The sequence below is a fragment of the Hoplias malabaricus genome, chromosome 9 (genome assembly GCF_029633855.1).
Source record: "Hoplias malabaricus isolate fHopMal1 chromosome 9, fHopMal1.hap1, whole genome shotgun sequence".
NCBI classification, from domain to species: domain Eukaryota; kingdom Metazoa; phylum Chordata; class Actinopteri; order Characiformes; family Erythrinidae; genus Hoplias; species Hoplias malabaricus.
This window is the reverse complement of record NC_089808.1, coordinates 24,101,478-24,117,510: the sequence shown is the minus strand read 5'-3', so window position 1 is coordinate 24,117,510 and position 16,033 is coordinate 24,101,478. Positions and strand designations below refer to the sequence as shown.

Below are 16,033 nucleotides of genomic sequence, written 5' to 3'. Positions count from 1 at the left end.
TGATGGCTTGGCTATGGGAGAAAGATATTGTGGGCGGAGCCTGCAGCAGATATCTCACTATGTGCTAAGGTCTTAGAGGAAAGCGTCATTGCTGCTTGATGTTTTGACATAGATGAAGCTGTTACATCATTCCTAATTTATTCAGAAACCCTTTGTACCCATTTTGTTTCATTTGTAGATTTTGAAGTTTAATTTATTTCAGCCCCATTCTGTTTTTTTTTTTAAATGTAAATCAATTTAATTATAAAAACATTCAGATATTGTATTTTACTTCTGGAGAAAAGAATGTAATATACCTTTAAGGTCCACAAGTGGACTTTAAGACCCCTGCTGGACCTTTATGCTGTCTGTAACTTTAGCAAACAACACCTTACCTGCACAGGACATTTATTTCGAATGATGTAATTCTTGTGTAAAACTGCTTTTTTAAAAGTTGTCATACTATTAACAATAATATTTACAGCTTGTTTGAAAACTGCAAAGTATTAGCATTAAATTAGAATAATTTTTCACAAGTAGGTAATTTTACTATTGCAAAAACTGCCCTTAAACTAGTGCAATTAAACTACTCAACCTATTTGATTTGAAAAAAAAAAACAGATATTGAATTTCAATAAAGGACCAGATATTTCAAGAAACAAACAGATTTAATGGCTTCTTTGGGAAGTGACACTCGTACACATGTTCATCATGGTCTCACTTGAGTAGGACATCAGGGTCAAATTAAAATAATTATAACAATAACAACAGTAATGAACAATAATAATAATAACAACAACAAAAACAATGATGTTATTCCTCCAGGGAAGTCACAGATACACGACAGTGTACTTCAGCCATTGCTTCAGCAATGATACAATGTTTTAAAAGAAAAGAAAACAAGTCAAAGAAAAAAAAAAGCTTGCAGTTTTTTAGCTTAAGTAGCTTTTTGACGTCATAGGAAAACTTGGAAATCCTTGTCACATTCAGTGAACTGCTTTCCCTTTCATACTAGTAAGAAAACAGGAAATTCACTAGTTGTTTTTGCCATACTGTCTTTTATATCAGTCCAGTCCCACTTTTTATGAAGCGCCTGTAATAACTGTGTAGTTGCACATTAATTGCACATTTAACAACTTTAAAAAAATTTAAAAGAGTTGATATATTCATTAATACAGATGGATTACTATGGTATAGCTTGTGCCAATGCATATGTATCAAGTTCAATATTAACTAAGTAAACTTTACTAATGAGTACACCATTTGTTACACTGCAATAGCATGTGCCATTAATATGTAACTACATGTTTATTAGACACTTCACATAAAGCCTCGCACCATCTCTCAGGATGAAAAAACAAATAGTATTCTTTGCTCAAAGATGTTTGCAGCTGTAATTGATTAGATTCAAGAGCTATGGCAAACATAAAAGCCACGTGGCCTGAAATGAACCTGCTACAGAACCTTAGCAGAGTTCAACTTCATGATTTAAGACGTATGTGTGTGTGTGTGTGTGTGTGTAGGCTAGTCACCACATCCTGTGTTAGCGAGTCTACGCTAACACGGCGAGAAACAAAAAAGCATTGACGTCAGTGAATGTTTCAGAGAGGTTCGCTGTTGGCATGACTCGGAAAGCTTTGAAAAACTTGTGTTATTTTAAAATCGTTTTGCTCCAGTTACAGTGAAGTATTTCACTAATATTCTTTGAACGGATAAACCTTAAAATGTCAGGATCAGCATCAAAGAAGCCATTTCTGAGAAAGAGAACTGACTCCTGTGTTTCAGAATCACTTCTAATCATGATGAGTTGTTTTTATTTCATTAGGGAACTCAGCCCTGGGACAGCTCATCATCGTAAAGTGGATTCAGTGTCATAAATAAAGTGCTTTTTGAGTTCCACTTACAACAAGATACATGGTACCAGACGTTAAAAAACATATAAAATACTGTCTGATGTAGAAAGGTTAGATTTATGTACAGGCTTGAGGTACACAACCCTATTGCCCCAAAATCAGGGAAGACTCGCAGGACAACTAGTTTAATCCTTGGTTTGGCTTTAAGTGTAAAACAAGGCCTTTATGTATATGCAACCAAGTGTTGCCAAGTTTTAAAGAAAGGAGAAAAAGGAGTGTCTTTGACACTGTAGTAAAAAAAAAGGAAAAGTAAATCCATTTATGAGTTAGTAGTTCTCCTTCATACCTTCCCCGACCAGCACCAAACTGAGTGTCCGAATCTGAAATTCCGTTCTGGCTGTGTTTCTGTGTTTCTCTGAATCCAGCCGACGCTGGAATAACATTGTGGAACAAACACAAGTGACCGTAACTGCCAGGATCAGGTCCAGCTTTCTTTGTAACAGCTCCACAAACTCTGGCTCGCTTCCGCAGAAAGGCTACCTACCGCCCGAGCTCTAAGAACTGAGCTGTCGAGCAAAAACACCTGGCGTCAGGTTCCTGGACCAGTCAAGCTCCCAAACAGCTTCTGAAGTGGACGGAAGCTTTAGTAGATCTCCGTCTCTGGATGAACAAATAAGGCCAGCTGTCCCAGTGTCCTGCTACGTCTCAGTGGATGAAGAAGGAGCTCGACTGATTGTCTCTGATGGTCTTTTGTGTTGAATATTGTCCTGCAGTGTTGTGTCCTCTCCCTCATCACCTTCCAGAGTCAGTTCAAACTGGAACTTGTCCCCAGCGTCCCCTCCGGTCTCGTAAAAGGGAGGAGAAGGGCTCTGGGGGATCATGCTGTGGTACCAGTTCCTGTTCTCCTCCAGAGTGTCCAGAATGTCCTGGGCGTCGGGGTGAACCAGATCAGCCCAGGTCTCCCAGAGCGGATGCACTATGTAGTCGATGAATCCCACCTGGAGTATAAAGGAAGAAGATGGTCAGTAAGACGAAGACAAAGCAAAGCACATTGCTCTTTGATCTCCAAACTCAAAGATCTAAAAGCTTGCTTTAAAATATGATCTCACCTGGGACTTCTCCACTGAGGCAGTGTGCTTGTCACACATGGGGCTGATCTCCATGCCACGCTCCCTTTCCCGGTCTCCCTGGTGGAAGAACTCGTCCATGATGCGGTCCGTCCACTGCCGGTACAGATCCAAAGGCTTGGTGGGGTTGCTAAGGTCAGCACAGTGTACCATGTTGCGCAGAACCTGTGGATGGCACATGGTAAGAAAACTTATTAGAGAGGGATCTATCTCTGCAGTCACCAAGGGTCAAATATTTGTTAGTCTCAAGAGCCAAGACTCACCTGTATTCTGTCTGTGTAGTTGTCCAGCAACAACACTCCTGAACTGGTCACTTTCTTGGTCTCAACCATGGTCTTTAGGTCTGCTAGCAAGCTCATGTGTTTGGACATGTCTGTGGCCAGCACCTAACAAAAGATGTAAGGCAATCTTAGCTAAAGGGACTCTACAAACCATAGGAAACCAAAAAAACGTCCCCAAAAATGAGAGACTGCCGTCTTACCATGTCGATGACCATCCTCCTGAGGGTCTGCCGCTGCTTCTTTGTCAGATTCTGGAAAATGTCGCAGTTCTCCCCTTGCAGAAGCTTGAAGCCTACAGCCAAGTGGTGGTTCTCAAGGACAGATTCGTCATTGTACATGAGGGCCAGTTCTGAATCTGAGGCAGAAACCGCCAAAAAGAGACAAAGAGGTTTAGACTCAACTCACAGTTGATGGTGGATCTCCATCTTTTCCTGCTTAGTCTTAACTGTGTGTAATATAAGAGGTGGAGGGGAGAGAGTACTCACTGGTATTAATTAAGAACTGGTTGGAGACCCCTGGGTGGTCCACGTCATGGATAGCTGCCGAGAAGATGGCTGCCAGGATTTCTAGGTCTGTGAAGACAGCCTGAGAACGAGAAAAGACAAGGGAAAGATTAAGAGTTGAAGTGAGAGTTGAAGAATCTTACTCAAAGTGACAAGTCCAGAAAAGCAGCTTTAACTTTTGACAGGTTTATCATCCAGTGAGTGTAAACATGAAGAACCAGTGAGCTCCAGGCACATTGTTTGAAGATTAGTGAAGGTTACACTGTCAGTTTACAAATGTTCTAGACTAAGACCTAAATGTACAGAAGGCTAAATCAGGTTTACAGACAACTGTGAGGAAAAGAATCCTAGGTTTTCTGTGGAAAGTCAAATGTGCTGCCCTAGATATAGGTGTTGCCTACTAATCCATATTCCAAGTTCTCTTACATCCAAAGCAGGGGTGGACAGCAGGATGTGAGTGGACTGTGCAACATCAGCAGCATGCAGGCTGTTGTGGTAGGCCACATCTGAATGGTAGTGGTCCTCAAGAGTCATCATGTAGGTTACAAAAGTGTCCATCGGGATCTTGAACGTCTTCATCAAATCTCTTTCCTGAAGATGAAACACCAAGGTTAGCCAGGTTGATTTCAAGTGATGTCAAAGTCAACTAGGTCCGGGTTCTAAAAAGTGATATCCATGGCACTTACCTGGAAGATGGCGTACATGACGCAGGTAAGTGGACGTTGATGTGAGTGTTCTGCGATTCTGAAGATGTTCAGACCCCATCTGTTGATGTGTTCCAAGTCCTGGAGAATAGAGAAAAGAACAAAGGATGAGTCTCAAAGTGCAAGGCGTAGTACAGAGTAACTGTAAGCGTAAGGCAAGTACAGAAAGTACAGGATCTTCCGATGCCTACCTTTGCCAGTAGATCTTCCCGGTCTGTTTTGACACCGAAGCGAGCCACGCTGCAGCTGCTGGAGATGCTTGGGCCATGTGTGATTTTCCTTACCCCGCTGATCTGACTCATGAGCTGCTGCTGCTGCTGCCCCGGCTGCCTCCTCTTCCTTTCTCGAGACTTGGGAGTAGGCGACGGGATCTCCAGCTCATTCTGTTTGTCTGCAAGGCAAAGGGTGGAGGACGGTTTCAGTCTATCGCTTATGCTAATGTCCTGAAGCCATCTCTCGCACACTCAACCCATAACTGATACCGTGACCTTTAGGGCCTCAGACTGACAAACATCTCCTGGCGTCAAAATGACATTAAGGATTGAGTCACATGCCACGAAGCTGGTAAACAACACAGTTACAAGTAAAGCACTTCAGAGAGGCCTCTCTGAAAAGTCTTTGACATCTTGGGAAACAGCCCTCATCGCTTTGTTCACAAAACAAAAGGCCAGCAAAACAGAGAACTCTTCTGAATAAACTGTTTGGGGGAATTTCAAGGAACTGCCTTGTTGCACGTCACTCATATGGAGGTCTACATATGTCCCTCACCAGCTCTATTTATTTGTTTTGCCACGAGGTTGTCTTTTCTGATTACCTCTCATATTTCTTTTCACTTTTTCAGAAGTAAGAAGCTGATACATGTAAACTCTGCAGATTTTTCCTGTAATTGCGATGCTGCACATTTCCCACCACTGGAAATTCTCGCAGCTCCTCTTTCCTCTATTGTTGCTCTATCTGTCAAAGTCTTTTCCAGGAACAAAAACAGAGGCACGGTTTTCCATCTGCCAGCAGGCTCTCTGTGCCTCTTCTGCAGAAGTTCTGCCCTTTAGGGCTAAGTGACTCAAGCAGTGGGCTGTGGGGCTTTGAACTCAAAAGGTGAGGAGAGTACGGTGACCATATGCAATCAAAGACAGAAGACCCTCATTACCCTTTCACTCTCGCTTATGTGTGCCCCCCTTCCTCTTTTCCTCCTCCTCCTTCTCATTTCCCCTCTGTCCCACTCACTCTTTCTCTCTCTCTGCAGGCTGCAGACCAGATCAGACTGGTTTGAGAAGTGGTCTAAGCAAGCCACGAGGCATCCAGCTACCATACCCCTCCTTCCTCTCTCAGCTCTTCTCCTTCTCCAACCTCACCCCTTGCATGCTATTCAACTTCCCAATCAAATCCGATGCATTGTAATCAGGCACGTTATTTGTTTTCAGGAGCATTTCCGACTGCAAAAGGAACCCCCAATTACACTTCCAACAAATCCACATCCACACCAAGATCCGACTCACCTAAGAAGGTGTTGGAGATAAACTCGGACACCTGGTTTCCAGAGCGGCTCATTTCCGACAGGTGTGTCAGCTCACGGTTCAACATCCTCTTGAACTGGAACACACAAGAAAAACAAAAACATGTTAAACACTTTCCGTTATTTGTAGGAGAAGCACAAAAATCTTGACCTTTGCTTAGATTCCTTTAACTCTGTAACCCGTACATAATTTTTCAATAAGATGGAAAAGCTCCAGGTGTCCACCCCCACACACAAACCTTAATGCAGCCCCAAGAGACTAACAGCAGGTAGTTGGCCTCAGGCATACTGAACGCATCAAGTACCCAGTACCCACTGCTCACTTCTCCTGTGGCTACACAACCGTTCGTCTGCCCTCAGACACAACAGTCCTAATCCATGGGGAACAACACGACAAGCAATCTTCGACCGTATCCTCCATGCATGCTGTCACAATTCTTGCTCCGTTAAGAAACAAAGACTGTTGATTTAGAGCAGCAGTCTTTGTCCACATCCTACATCTTTGGAAAACTGTCAGATTCTGGCTCAGTCTGCTTTGTTCGACTTTACCCTTCTTCTGCAGTCTGTCTCTTGTTTGCTCTCTCTCTCTCTCTCTCTCTCTCTCTCTCTCTCCCTCTCACTGATCCCTGTGCCCTACATCCTTCTGCTGCAGTTTGCATGGCAGGGAAAACCCCCATATGTCCAAACAGCTGTACGACAAAGTCTTTTTATGAGCATTTCCCACAGACTACAGCTGAACAATTTTGGGAGAAAGATCTAATTGCGATATTTCTAACCTGAGATATAAATTCTGATTATATTCTGGAACTGCTTTTTTATTATTGTTTTGGACAAGACAAGAATATCCACTGGACGTAGTCTGCAAAACTAGCTGCGCTTCACAGACGATATGCCACATCCCAAGCTCAATGTTATCAGGTTCAGTTTAATCACTTCTAACTTGAGATTACTGTGTTTGATAACAAGGGGCTCCTGTTGAAATTGTGCTATGGATATAAAGGCTGATGACACTTCAAGACCCCCCCCCCCCACACACACACACACACATACACACATTCTTCTACACGCTTAACACATTCTTCTAATAAGCTTAACTCTGTCCGAACCATCCTTCCTTTGTCTGACACCAAAGGATGTAAATCAGTGAATCATGAATCCAGTCAGCTGCTCAGACAGTGAGTCTCTCTCTCTGAACTCCACCTTTCCTCTTGTTATCAATGTTACTAGCTTTACTGGAAAACACAGGGATGGTCTGTCCAGCCTGGTGCAGCACGCAGAAGCAGAGCTAGACCTTTGGGGTAAACCTAAATATGGTAGTGCTTTTTTGTTTCAGGGCAATGCCACCATGATTCAAACTTAAATGTACTTTATTTCTTTACAAATTGCACTCCATTGTGTTCCATCAACAGCTGCCATCAATGATAAAACTGCAAAGCTGTTAATGATCCAGAGGCAATTTGAACACTTCAAAATAAGCAAAATCAGTTCAGTAAATTAACAGTGAAGTGCTTAAGAATGCCTACAGAAACTCTGAGATGTTCACTAGGGAAAACAAGCTCAAAATTCTAAGATAAGCAGAAGATTTGGAGAAGGGAGTCTGCAACAGAATGACTTCACAGAAAGCGTTCAACCATCAACCCTTAAAATAACACTCAGAAATGCAGTAACCTTCGCTGGTAAACACTGACTCTTGCTCTCGGTAACTCACCTCTGCCCAGCCATTCAGAACCCCAGACTTTCTCCTTTTCTCAGAGCAGCATAGTCCCATGGTTGCAGGCGCTTTGCTGCTTGCTTTTGCTTTGACGGATGCCAAGGAAGTGAGTTAGACAAAGACTAAGTTGATTCACCTCCCTCTCTCCTTTCTGTCGTACTCTCCTCCCTCTCTCCATACACTGCCTCAGGTAGAGACACACTTATTCATTTCCTGATTGCAATCGTGTGCACAAACCTACACCCCCTCCACTTCACCAGCAGCATTTCAGTTTTTTTTTTCTTGCTTAAAAACAACCTGGACTCAGACTTCTGACGTGCAAAGAGAAATCAGACTCCATTTCTTTTAATAAAGGAATAGAAACTACACCGTACAAGTCTTTTACTGAAAGACTGTGGATGGCTATTGAAAGTCATACACCACTTTTCGTCTCTCTAGCAGCCTCTTCTCCTCTAAAACAAAATAATATTTCATGCAAACTTAGGTATCACTCAGAACTAGAGGCAGATCTTTGGGATAAATCTGTGTCTATTGCCTCTTTTGGCTTTAAAAATAAAAGTCAAATCTCAGTCCTTTGTTAGCTTCTGATTTGGTCACAGATCCCAGCAAACGTCTGCCTCTGTCGACATAACTCAACAAATAAATCGAGTTTATAATTTTATTTAGCATTCGATACATTTCTCAGTGAAGATTTCCCTCAAACTCTGATTAGATTTCACCTAATCATGCACCATTCATGCAGCCATGGCCATGGGGTCATGTGTGTCCAGCATTGCCTCATGCCATTCTCTGATTTCTTATCTGTTTAAACAGAGGAACGAGGTCAGGTGCAAAAAAGCAGCCACCAAGCCCTCGCTATGACCCCACTACCCCAAGCTGAAATCTCTCAGAGCTGGCTTTGAAATTAGAGATGAATTCAGACAAGAAGAGGAATCTTAAACTAACTTTAAGAAAGTACTATAAAATCATCTTTAAGTTACATAATGTTGAATATTACAAGCGTGCCCTCACTTTAGCCATAATTTGAAATTTCTATCTGCTAAACTATGTGTTAGCATGTGAAAATCAAGTGTTAGCATGGCCATATCCATTCATCTGCACATACTGAATGAAGACATAATGTAGATTTACATCTGGAGCATGCTAATTTAAAGTGTAATAAAGATGATGCCTATTTAATATCATAAATACCTTTAAAATACAGTATAAAAGACATCGTAGGCAACAATGATGGTTAAAAACTTATGTTGGCTTTCCACAGGCCCTTTAATGGCCATCCCACCATAGAAATGAAAATGGACTGGCACAGCTAGCTTTTTCTCCTGGGGTGAATTTGTAGATAGAGGAGTCCCGGCGCCGGGATGTGCACTCTGCGCTGGACATGGAAACAAGATATAAAGGCATTTATCTTGGATATTAGCATAAATATCAACCACAAAATAATTTGGGGTGCTTTCCCAGACAAGGATTCAGCTTAGTCCTGGACTATATCCTCCTTTTAACCAGTAGAAAAATCACAACTTAAAATGCTAATGTCCTTATCTTGGACACGCCTTTACATCACGTTTCCATGCCTGGTGTTTTTTCACAGAGAGACTGATTCCATTGAATGCACTGAAATGTAGAGCAAGACTCCTTCACACGAATCACAGCAAGCTTAACAAGTTAGTCCAGAGTATTTCACAGAAGTGAAAAAACATTTTTGTCAGCAGGATAAATAACTCTTCCTCGCTGCCTGTATTTCCTGGAATACCTTTCCGGACAACATTTTACACAGATTTGTATCTCCACTTTTACCCGGTACTATTACAAGTTTTTATTGTTTATTATTTTATTAACTATTTATGTGACAAGTATTTTTTATTTTTTGAAATTTTGTTGATTTAAAAATAAGTACAAACCCTCTGTAGGGAACAAACATAAATATAACTTTAATATTTACTCTGCAAATTGTAGCGTGCAATTTCTATCAGTTTAAAAAAAAGTGCTAATAATTTTGCACAAGTCACACTTTATTTTTAAGTTGAAAGTAAAGTTGTTCAGACAATAGACAGAAAGTGTGCCTTTCTTTTTTTGTGCAGTTATTTCTAACAAACAAACAAACAAACAAACAAACAAACAGACTGTTAGCCTCGGGACGGGAAGCATAACTTTTGCTTATAGCCCTCATTCTGAGATGTCTGAGTAGCTGTAAACGTTTTAACTCTTAATATAATCCACTCCTTCACTGTGAGCAAACATAACCCTCAAATTGCTCAGATAACATCCTGCGGAACTACTGCAACCACATACACACACATGTGTGCACACACACAAAGACAGAGAGAAAGACGCACACACACAAATTCTACACAATCTGATAAAAGATGACTCCATTCCATTCTCTCATTAGATTCAATGCTACAGTGTACAGTTAGGATCCTATGCAAAAAAGAAGAAAGGTTCACGTTTTACACCAGTTACCACACTTACTGCCACTGCCACCATCAGTGGGATGCACACATCTCCACCACATGCTGGGACACAAACACACACAGGACGTGCACCCAAAACAAAGCCCCCGGTGAATATCCAAAGCTGTGAAAGTGAAGCTGAAGTCCTTGTGTGTTTGTTTTTTTGGAGTGTTCCTCCATCCCTACACAGCACTATGTGCAGTGGTGTTAACCTGTGTCCACTCACGGTCCACTCTGTGAGACACTCCTCCATCATTAGTCCACTTTGTCGATGTAAAGTCAGAGACAGTAGCTCATCTGTCGCTGCACAGTGTGTGTCAGTCGTCCTCTAGTCCTTCATCAGTGACACAGGACGCTGTCGGCTGGATGTTTTTGGTCGGTGGACTATTCTCAGTCCAGCAGTGACACTGAGGGGTTTAAAAACTCCAGCAGCACTGCTGTGTCTGATCCACTCACCAGCACAACACACACTAACACACCACCACCACGTTAGTGTCATAGCAGCGCTGAGAATGATCCACCATCATGGCAGGACGATACAGACAAAATTTATATCACGATATATTTCTTAATTTTGATCGATACGATATATTTCCGATATCGATATGAACAATTTAAACAGCCACAGAAAGTAACTGCCAAAATATGACATCACCGTCAAACATAAACATTTAGGCTTTATCAATATTAATATTTAAATTAATTTAAAACTGAATGCATTGACGGCAGCGCCCTGTAATGAACGTCAGTCCTAAGCTGTAAATAAAGGATACTGAAATATTTTCATATCATTAATGTGGACTGGAAGCGTGCATTTTGGGGGTAGCTCACCTTGTTGGAGGCCATATCGCTGACAGAGCGGTACGTCTGGATGGTCTCCAGCTGGTCCAGACACCAGTCCAGCTCCTCCATGGTCTCCACAGCCAGCTTCTGGTAGGATTCATCTGCTAAGAGACACGAGGAGGGTCAGCGGTCAAGGGTCAGAGGAGGTGGTCTGGCACAAACGGGGCAGGGATGACTTCTCATGTTGGTGTGGTTGGGGCGTCGTTTTTTCATTTCTGCTAGATTCGGTTGGGGTTCTACCGGAGCACTGCTTTAGTCAGAGATCCTTAAACTGGTTTTATATAGTCTCACTGTCTTTTCCATCTCCTGAAGTTGATGCCATGAGTTTCTCTTGCCTTTCTCTTGTCTTTCACTGTCTAATACTTGTTTATCTTTCTCCCTCTCCCTCTCTTTCACTCTCTCTCTCTTTTTCTGACTGGCTTTGACGCTAATATGTGAATGATCCTCAAGCCCCTGGGGATCTTTTGGAGGGAGAGAAGGAGGGAGGGAGGGACTCTGAAACTCCTTCATTGTTTCTCCCTCCCTCACAAACACTGAATATGAACAATGTGACACTCCGGGGATGGTGAAGGACCTTTGGGTTTTTCTTGCCCAAACTGGAAGGCCGTGAGAGCGAGGTGAAGTGAAACTGAGCTGAGGAGACAAAAGATTAAACCTTGACCACTTCACCTTGTTGATCTCTGAACCCTGCTGACTGAAACCGCGCCTCGCAGGAGATGACTGTACGTGAAACGGTGTCAGGACACATCTGACTTGAGAAGGAAGTTGTGAAATGAGGCAGAGAGAAAGAAAAAAGAAAGAAAGTAAGTGGGAGAGAGAGCAACATGCCCCTGCATCTCATTTGAAAAGGCTCTACCACCCCCTACTCCAGACTTCTGCCGTTACATCGGCTTGACACCGCAAGCTCATGAGCCCCCCACTGCTGCCTTTGATCCACCCTGAGAGAAATAACGAGGCAAGGGGAAGAAATCAAAGCCGGCGCTGTGTTTGCAAGAGCAACATGAGAAGCAAACTTTACTCCCTCCACTGGCCAGCGTCCAGACACGACTGAACCAGAGCCAAGCAAATCAAACCACTTCCCCCCTGAAGGCCAGACGCTGTTAAACTGTGGGGCAGATTTCTACACCACACTGCTCCTGACCGGTGGCTAAAGGCCACTGCTAGATTCGAGAGAGGCTCTATTGTTACAAAGGAAAGTGTTATTGTTACAGTGACGTTCGTTACTGAAATCCTGAAACTCACACTGACTCATTACTTGTGAGATGTGGCAGCTCAGTGCACAGTTTTGAAAGGCGTGAGATTATTCACTCCCCTGAGGGCAGGCTGTGCCTCAATGACCTTGGTGTCATGTTGCACTGCCAGGTTGTTTTGGCCCTTTACGCCGCTCATATCTGGTACTGGAGGCTAACCTCGGTCAAATGTTGTTGGCAAAGTTCTGCAACAGAGCTGACCACAACTGCCACAGAATTACTGAAATGTCTAATGGTGTTCTAATGGTTCCACTGCATGGTACCTACTGTATTTGACTATACACCACTCTAATCACTCTCTGGCCCCTGGTTGGTTTTCCACTACCACAATTCCCACATAAAATGTATCGGGTGTCTATAACGGGAACAGCTGGCTTTGGAAACCACAACAACGGCGGCAGTAACGTTAAGAGGTGTTTACTCATGGTGTATTGGTGTGTTGTTGTTGTTGTTGTTTGGGACTGAACACAACTCCGTCATCAGTTCAGACAGATCACTCGAGTTTGTTCTGCTCTGCTGCAGCTGGAGATTTTACAGATGGAGAGTTGGTGCTGGACGTCTGCGCTGCGTGGCGTAGAGTGATGACTCTCTCTGGACATTCAGCGCTCTGCAAGGTTTACACGCCACAGTTTAGTCCCTACTCAGCTCGCTCTGAACCACGAGAGAACAGCGACTAAAAAAGGCCCTGCTTCCAGAACCAGGACCGTTTTTACCTGGTGAAGAAGCAGAAAAGTTGACTAAGGAACGTGCAGTGGGAAAGCACCATAACTGTCTACCATAGAAGCTGGTGACACTTCCCCTAATGAATGACTTTAATCAACATAATCTTGGTCGACTCGCACAACTGGAACCACTACATCCGTCTCCAGAAAGCACATGTAGAATGAGCTATAAAACCCGGAGGAGGCTTAGATGAAACGTGCTGACATCTGAGAGGGATATACAGAGTGTTGCAGTTGATGAATAAGCCTTGCTCTGGACCAGGCTCCTGCGCTCAGTTTGCTCTACATATGGGGATGATTTCAGCCATGTGTTTCCATCTGAGGCCTGGCATGAATACACAGGCATACTGCTGTCAATATGTCACCACCGCCCGAGTATGAGAGGGGGATAAGTGCGGGCACTCTCTACCAGGGTCGTCACGCAACCCAAAGAGTGTGCTGTTGAACTGAAGACACCCCAAATTAGGGTTCTGAGGAAGTGCTCTGAATTAGAGGGAGAGCCGAATTAGCCGCCCTAAAAAAACAGAGATGTTAAGGTTTCTGTGAAGGCTGGGCCATGATTAAACACCACACACTTGATTACTTTAACATGTTGTATGTTTAATGCATGTCTCCACATGGAAAATGATGGAACATAGACAATAGAATTAGTAACAAAACATCAGGGCCCAAAAATAACTACTTTATTATTCAGATATATTTTTTATATTGGAAATTTGACATTTCCCCACAAACCTAATCCTATTCACCATCTAAACTGTGATTAGAGAGACTCAGACGAGGGTGCGGGGCGATTCTAAAGTCTCTGCACTTGACGTCAGTAGCGGAGCAGCATCAGAACATTTTAGCCCAGGTTTTCTGACTTCGGCTGCCCAAAGAAATGAATGAATGAATGAGCGCTATTTTCATAAAATGCCCCCTATGTTTTATGCACTCTGAGTGAGTGATGCAGAGCTGACTCCCTCGATGACGCACTTTTGCAGTGAATGAACCTTTCGACTAGTCACTGGGTCCAGACTCAGACACAAATTTCACACTCTTGTCAAAGGCCCAGGTCTGCTCTTCATCTGATGGATCCACCGTATGGGGCTTATTCCACAAAAGCTCATAGTGTACATTTACCCAGAATTCTCTCCGGGGCCACAAACTCAGCTCTGTCCAAGTGGCTGGCTGTTCCAGAAGCTGCCTTCCCTCCTTCCCTCCCTCCCTCAGCCTCACACTACTCTTCTCTGTCTGCTGGATCTGTATGGGCCAGGCTATTCCCAGACTGCACTTAAAGGACCAAAGGGGCTGCAGCTTCTGCTAAATATGAGTCAAAACGTTATGAAGACACCACAGCTGCGTCTGTCAGAGGACCAGCCGCAACTGTGCGTCACAGCAGAGCGACTTATATTGACTAATGCCTAATATTGACTAATTGAAGTGTTCCATCAGACTTTCAGATTGGGACGCAGCCTGCAGAGGAATTACAGAGAACTGAGAGCATCCTGATACATGTCCAAACATGTGTAGACAGCTCTTATGATTAGTGAACCCAGGTGTTTGTCTGTGCAGACCGAGCTTGTATAATTTCCAGAAACACAGTTGGATACTCCTAAGCTCACCAGGGTCACCACGTTCAATGCCAAGTGGTCGATTTCTGTTTCTGCATGAAACCTATGCTGTAAGCAACGTGTAGGTCCCCCCGAATTTGAACTACAAGCTGCATTGATGCAGACATTAAGATTTGTCAACAGTCAGAAAAACATGGATCAAGTTGAACTGAGGAAGCCCAGCAATATGAACTCCTCTTCTCCACACGTCAGAGACTGCACACAGCAGCTGATTCTTCTTGAGAGATTTCGTCAGATATCTGTTTGGACTTCATTGAACAAATATAAAGGTGACGCAAGGGAAAATACAAACGCCTTTGAAAAAAATAAACTATGAGGAGCTAGAACACAGGAGGAAATATGAATGGATCTGTATTTGTTAATTTCCTGGCCCCACATGTAACTATACTCTGTTCCAATTAGCTCCCTACTCCCTAAATAGTGTACTTCACAGAATAAATCTAATACTAATAGTACACCGCTACACTGTGTACTACATAGGGTGGAGGAAGATATCTGTGATTCAGCCCTAGTGTTTGGCGGTGTAATTACAGAGTGATACTGTGTAGGCTCTGCATTGAATCACAACAGAAGCATAACTCTGACTTACTGCCATCCCAAAGGGGGTAACTGCAGCAAAGATGGGACAAACTACCCAATGATGCCCTTCATGGAGATGACGGACCTTTGGTCACTGATTATTACTGGCTGTTTTTCCACTGAGTTAATGCTGCAGGAAGGTCGTGTGTTTGCTCAGGTTACAGTTCTCTTCGCTCAGATGGATTTTTCCCTTTTTGGAAGCAACCTCTTTGACTCCATGTGTGACCTCCTGATTTGTTCGGTGTAACTTCTGACCCACATTTCTCCAACCTCTGTTTAAAATTTAACAAATCCAATTGAGTGCACAGTGAGAGCGAGCGAGCGAGAGAGAGAGAGAGAGAGAGAGAGAGAGAGAGAGAGAGAGAGAGAGAGAGCAAGAAAAACTTGTTTAAGAACTTCATGACGTCTTAGATTCATCATTCAGGTCCCTGTTTCCCTTGTCCGAGAACACATACATGGGAAAGATGGCAACCATTCACTTGTTCACTCATTTTTTGTAATGGCTTCTTCCTGATCAGGGTTGCAGTTGGGCTTGAGACAACCTAGAATCACTGGGTGCATTGGAGAAACAAATGCCAGTCCATCACAGGGCATAACACACACACACACACACACAAAATCACACCTGTGGACAGTTTCACACACTAACTCTATCACTCACACACTCACCCATTCACTCACATAAACACTCACACCTGTGGACAGTTTCACACACTCACTCACACACTCTCACCTGTGTACAGTTTCACACACTCACTCACACACTCTCACCTGTGTACAGTTTCACACACTCACTCAGTCACTCACACACTCACACCTGTGGACAGTTTCACACACTCACACCTGTGGACAGTTTCACACACTCACTCAGGCAGTCACTCACACACTCACACCTGTGGACA

The 16,033-nt window shown here is 43.3% G+C and overlaps 1 protein-coding gene across 1 annotated transcript in view; it reads right to left on the bottom strand.

The window, feature by feature from the left end:
• Positions 1-655: 655 nt before the first annotated feature.
• Positions 656-16,033, bottom strand: part of pde4bb (phosphodiesterase 4B, cAMP-specific b) — a 31,884-nt gene continuing 16,506 nt past the window's right edge. The window contains exons 6-15 of the mRNA XM_066680479.1: positions 10,956-11,068; positions 5,944-6,037; positions 4,639-4,838; positions 4,430-4,528; positions 4,170-4,334; positions 3,726-3,825; positions 3,441-3,595; positions 3,223-3,345; positions 2,942-3,124; positions 656-2,830 (exon numbers count right to left, since the gene is read on the bottom strand). Of these exons, the coding sequence (XP_066536576.1) occupies positions 2,531-2,830; positions 2,942-3,124; positions 3,223-3,345; positions 3,441-3,595; positions 3,726-3,825; positions 4,170-4,334; positions 4,430-4,528; positions 4,639-4,838; positions 5,944-6,037; positions 10,956-11,068 (1,532 nt within the window). The 3' untranslated portion in view covers positions 656-2,530. The remainder of the gene's footprint in view (positions 2,831-2,941; positions 3,125-3,222; positions 3,346-3,440; positions 3,596-3,725; positions 3,826-4,169; positions 4,335-4,429; positions 4,529-4,638; positions 4,839-5,943; positions 6,038-10,955; positions 11,069-16,033) is intronic.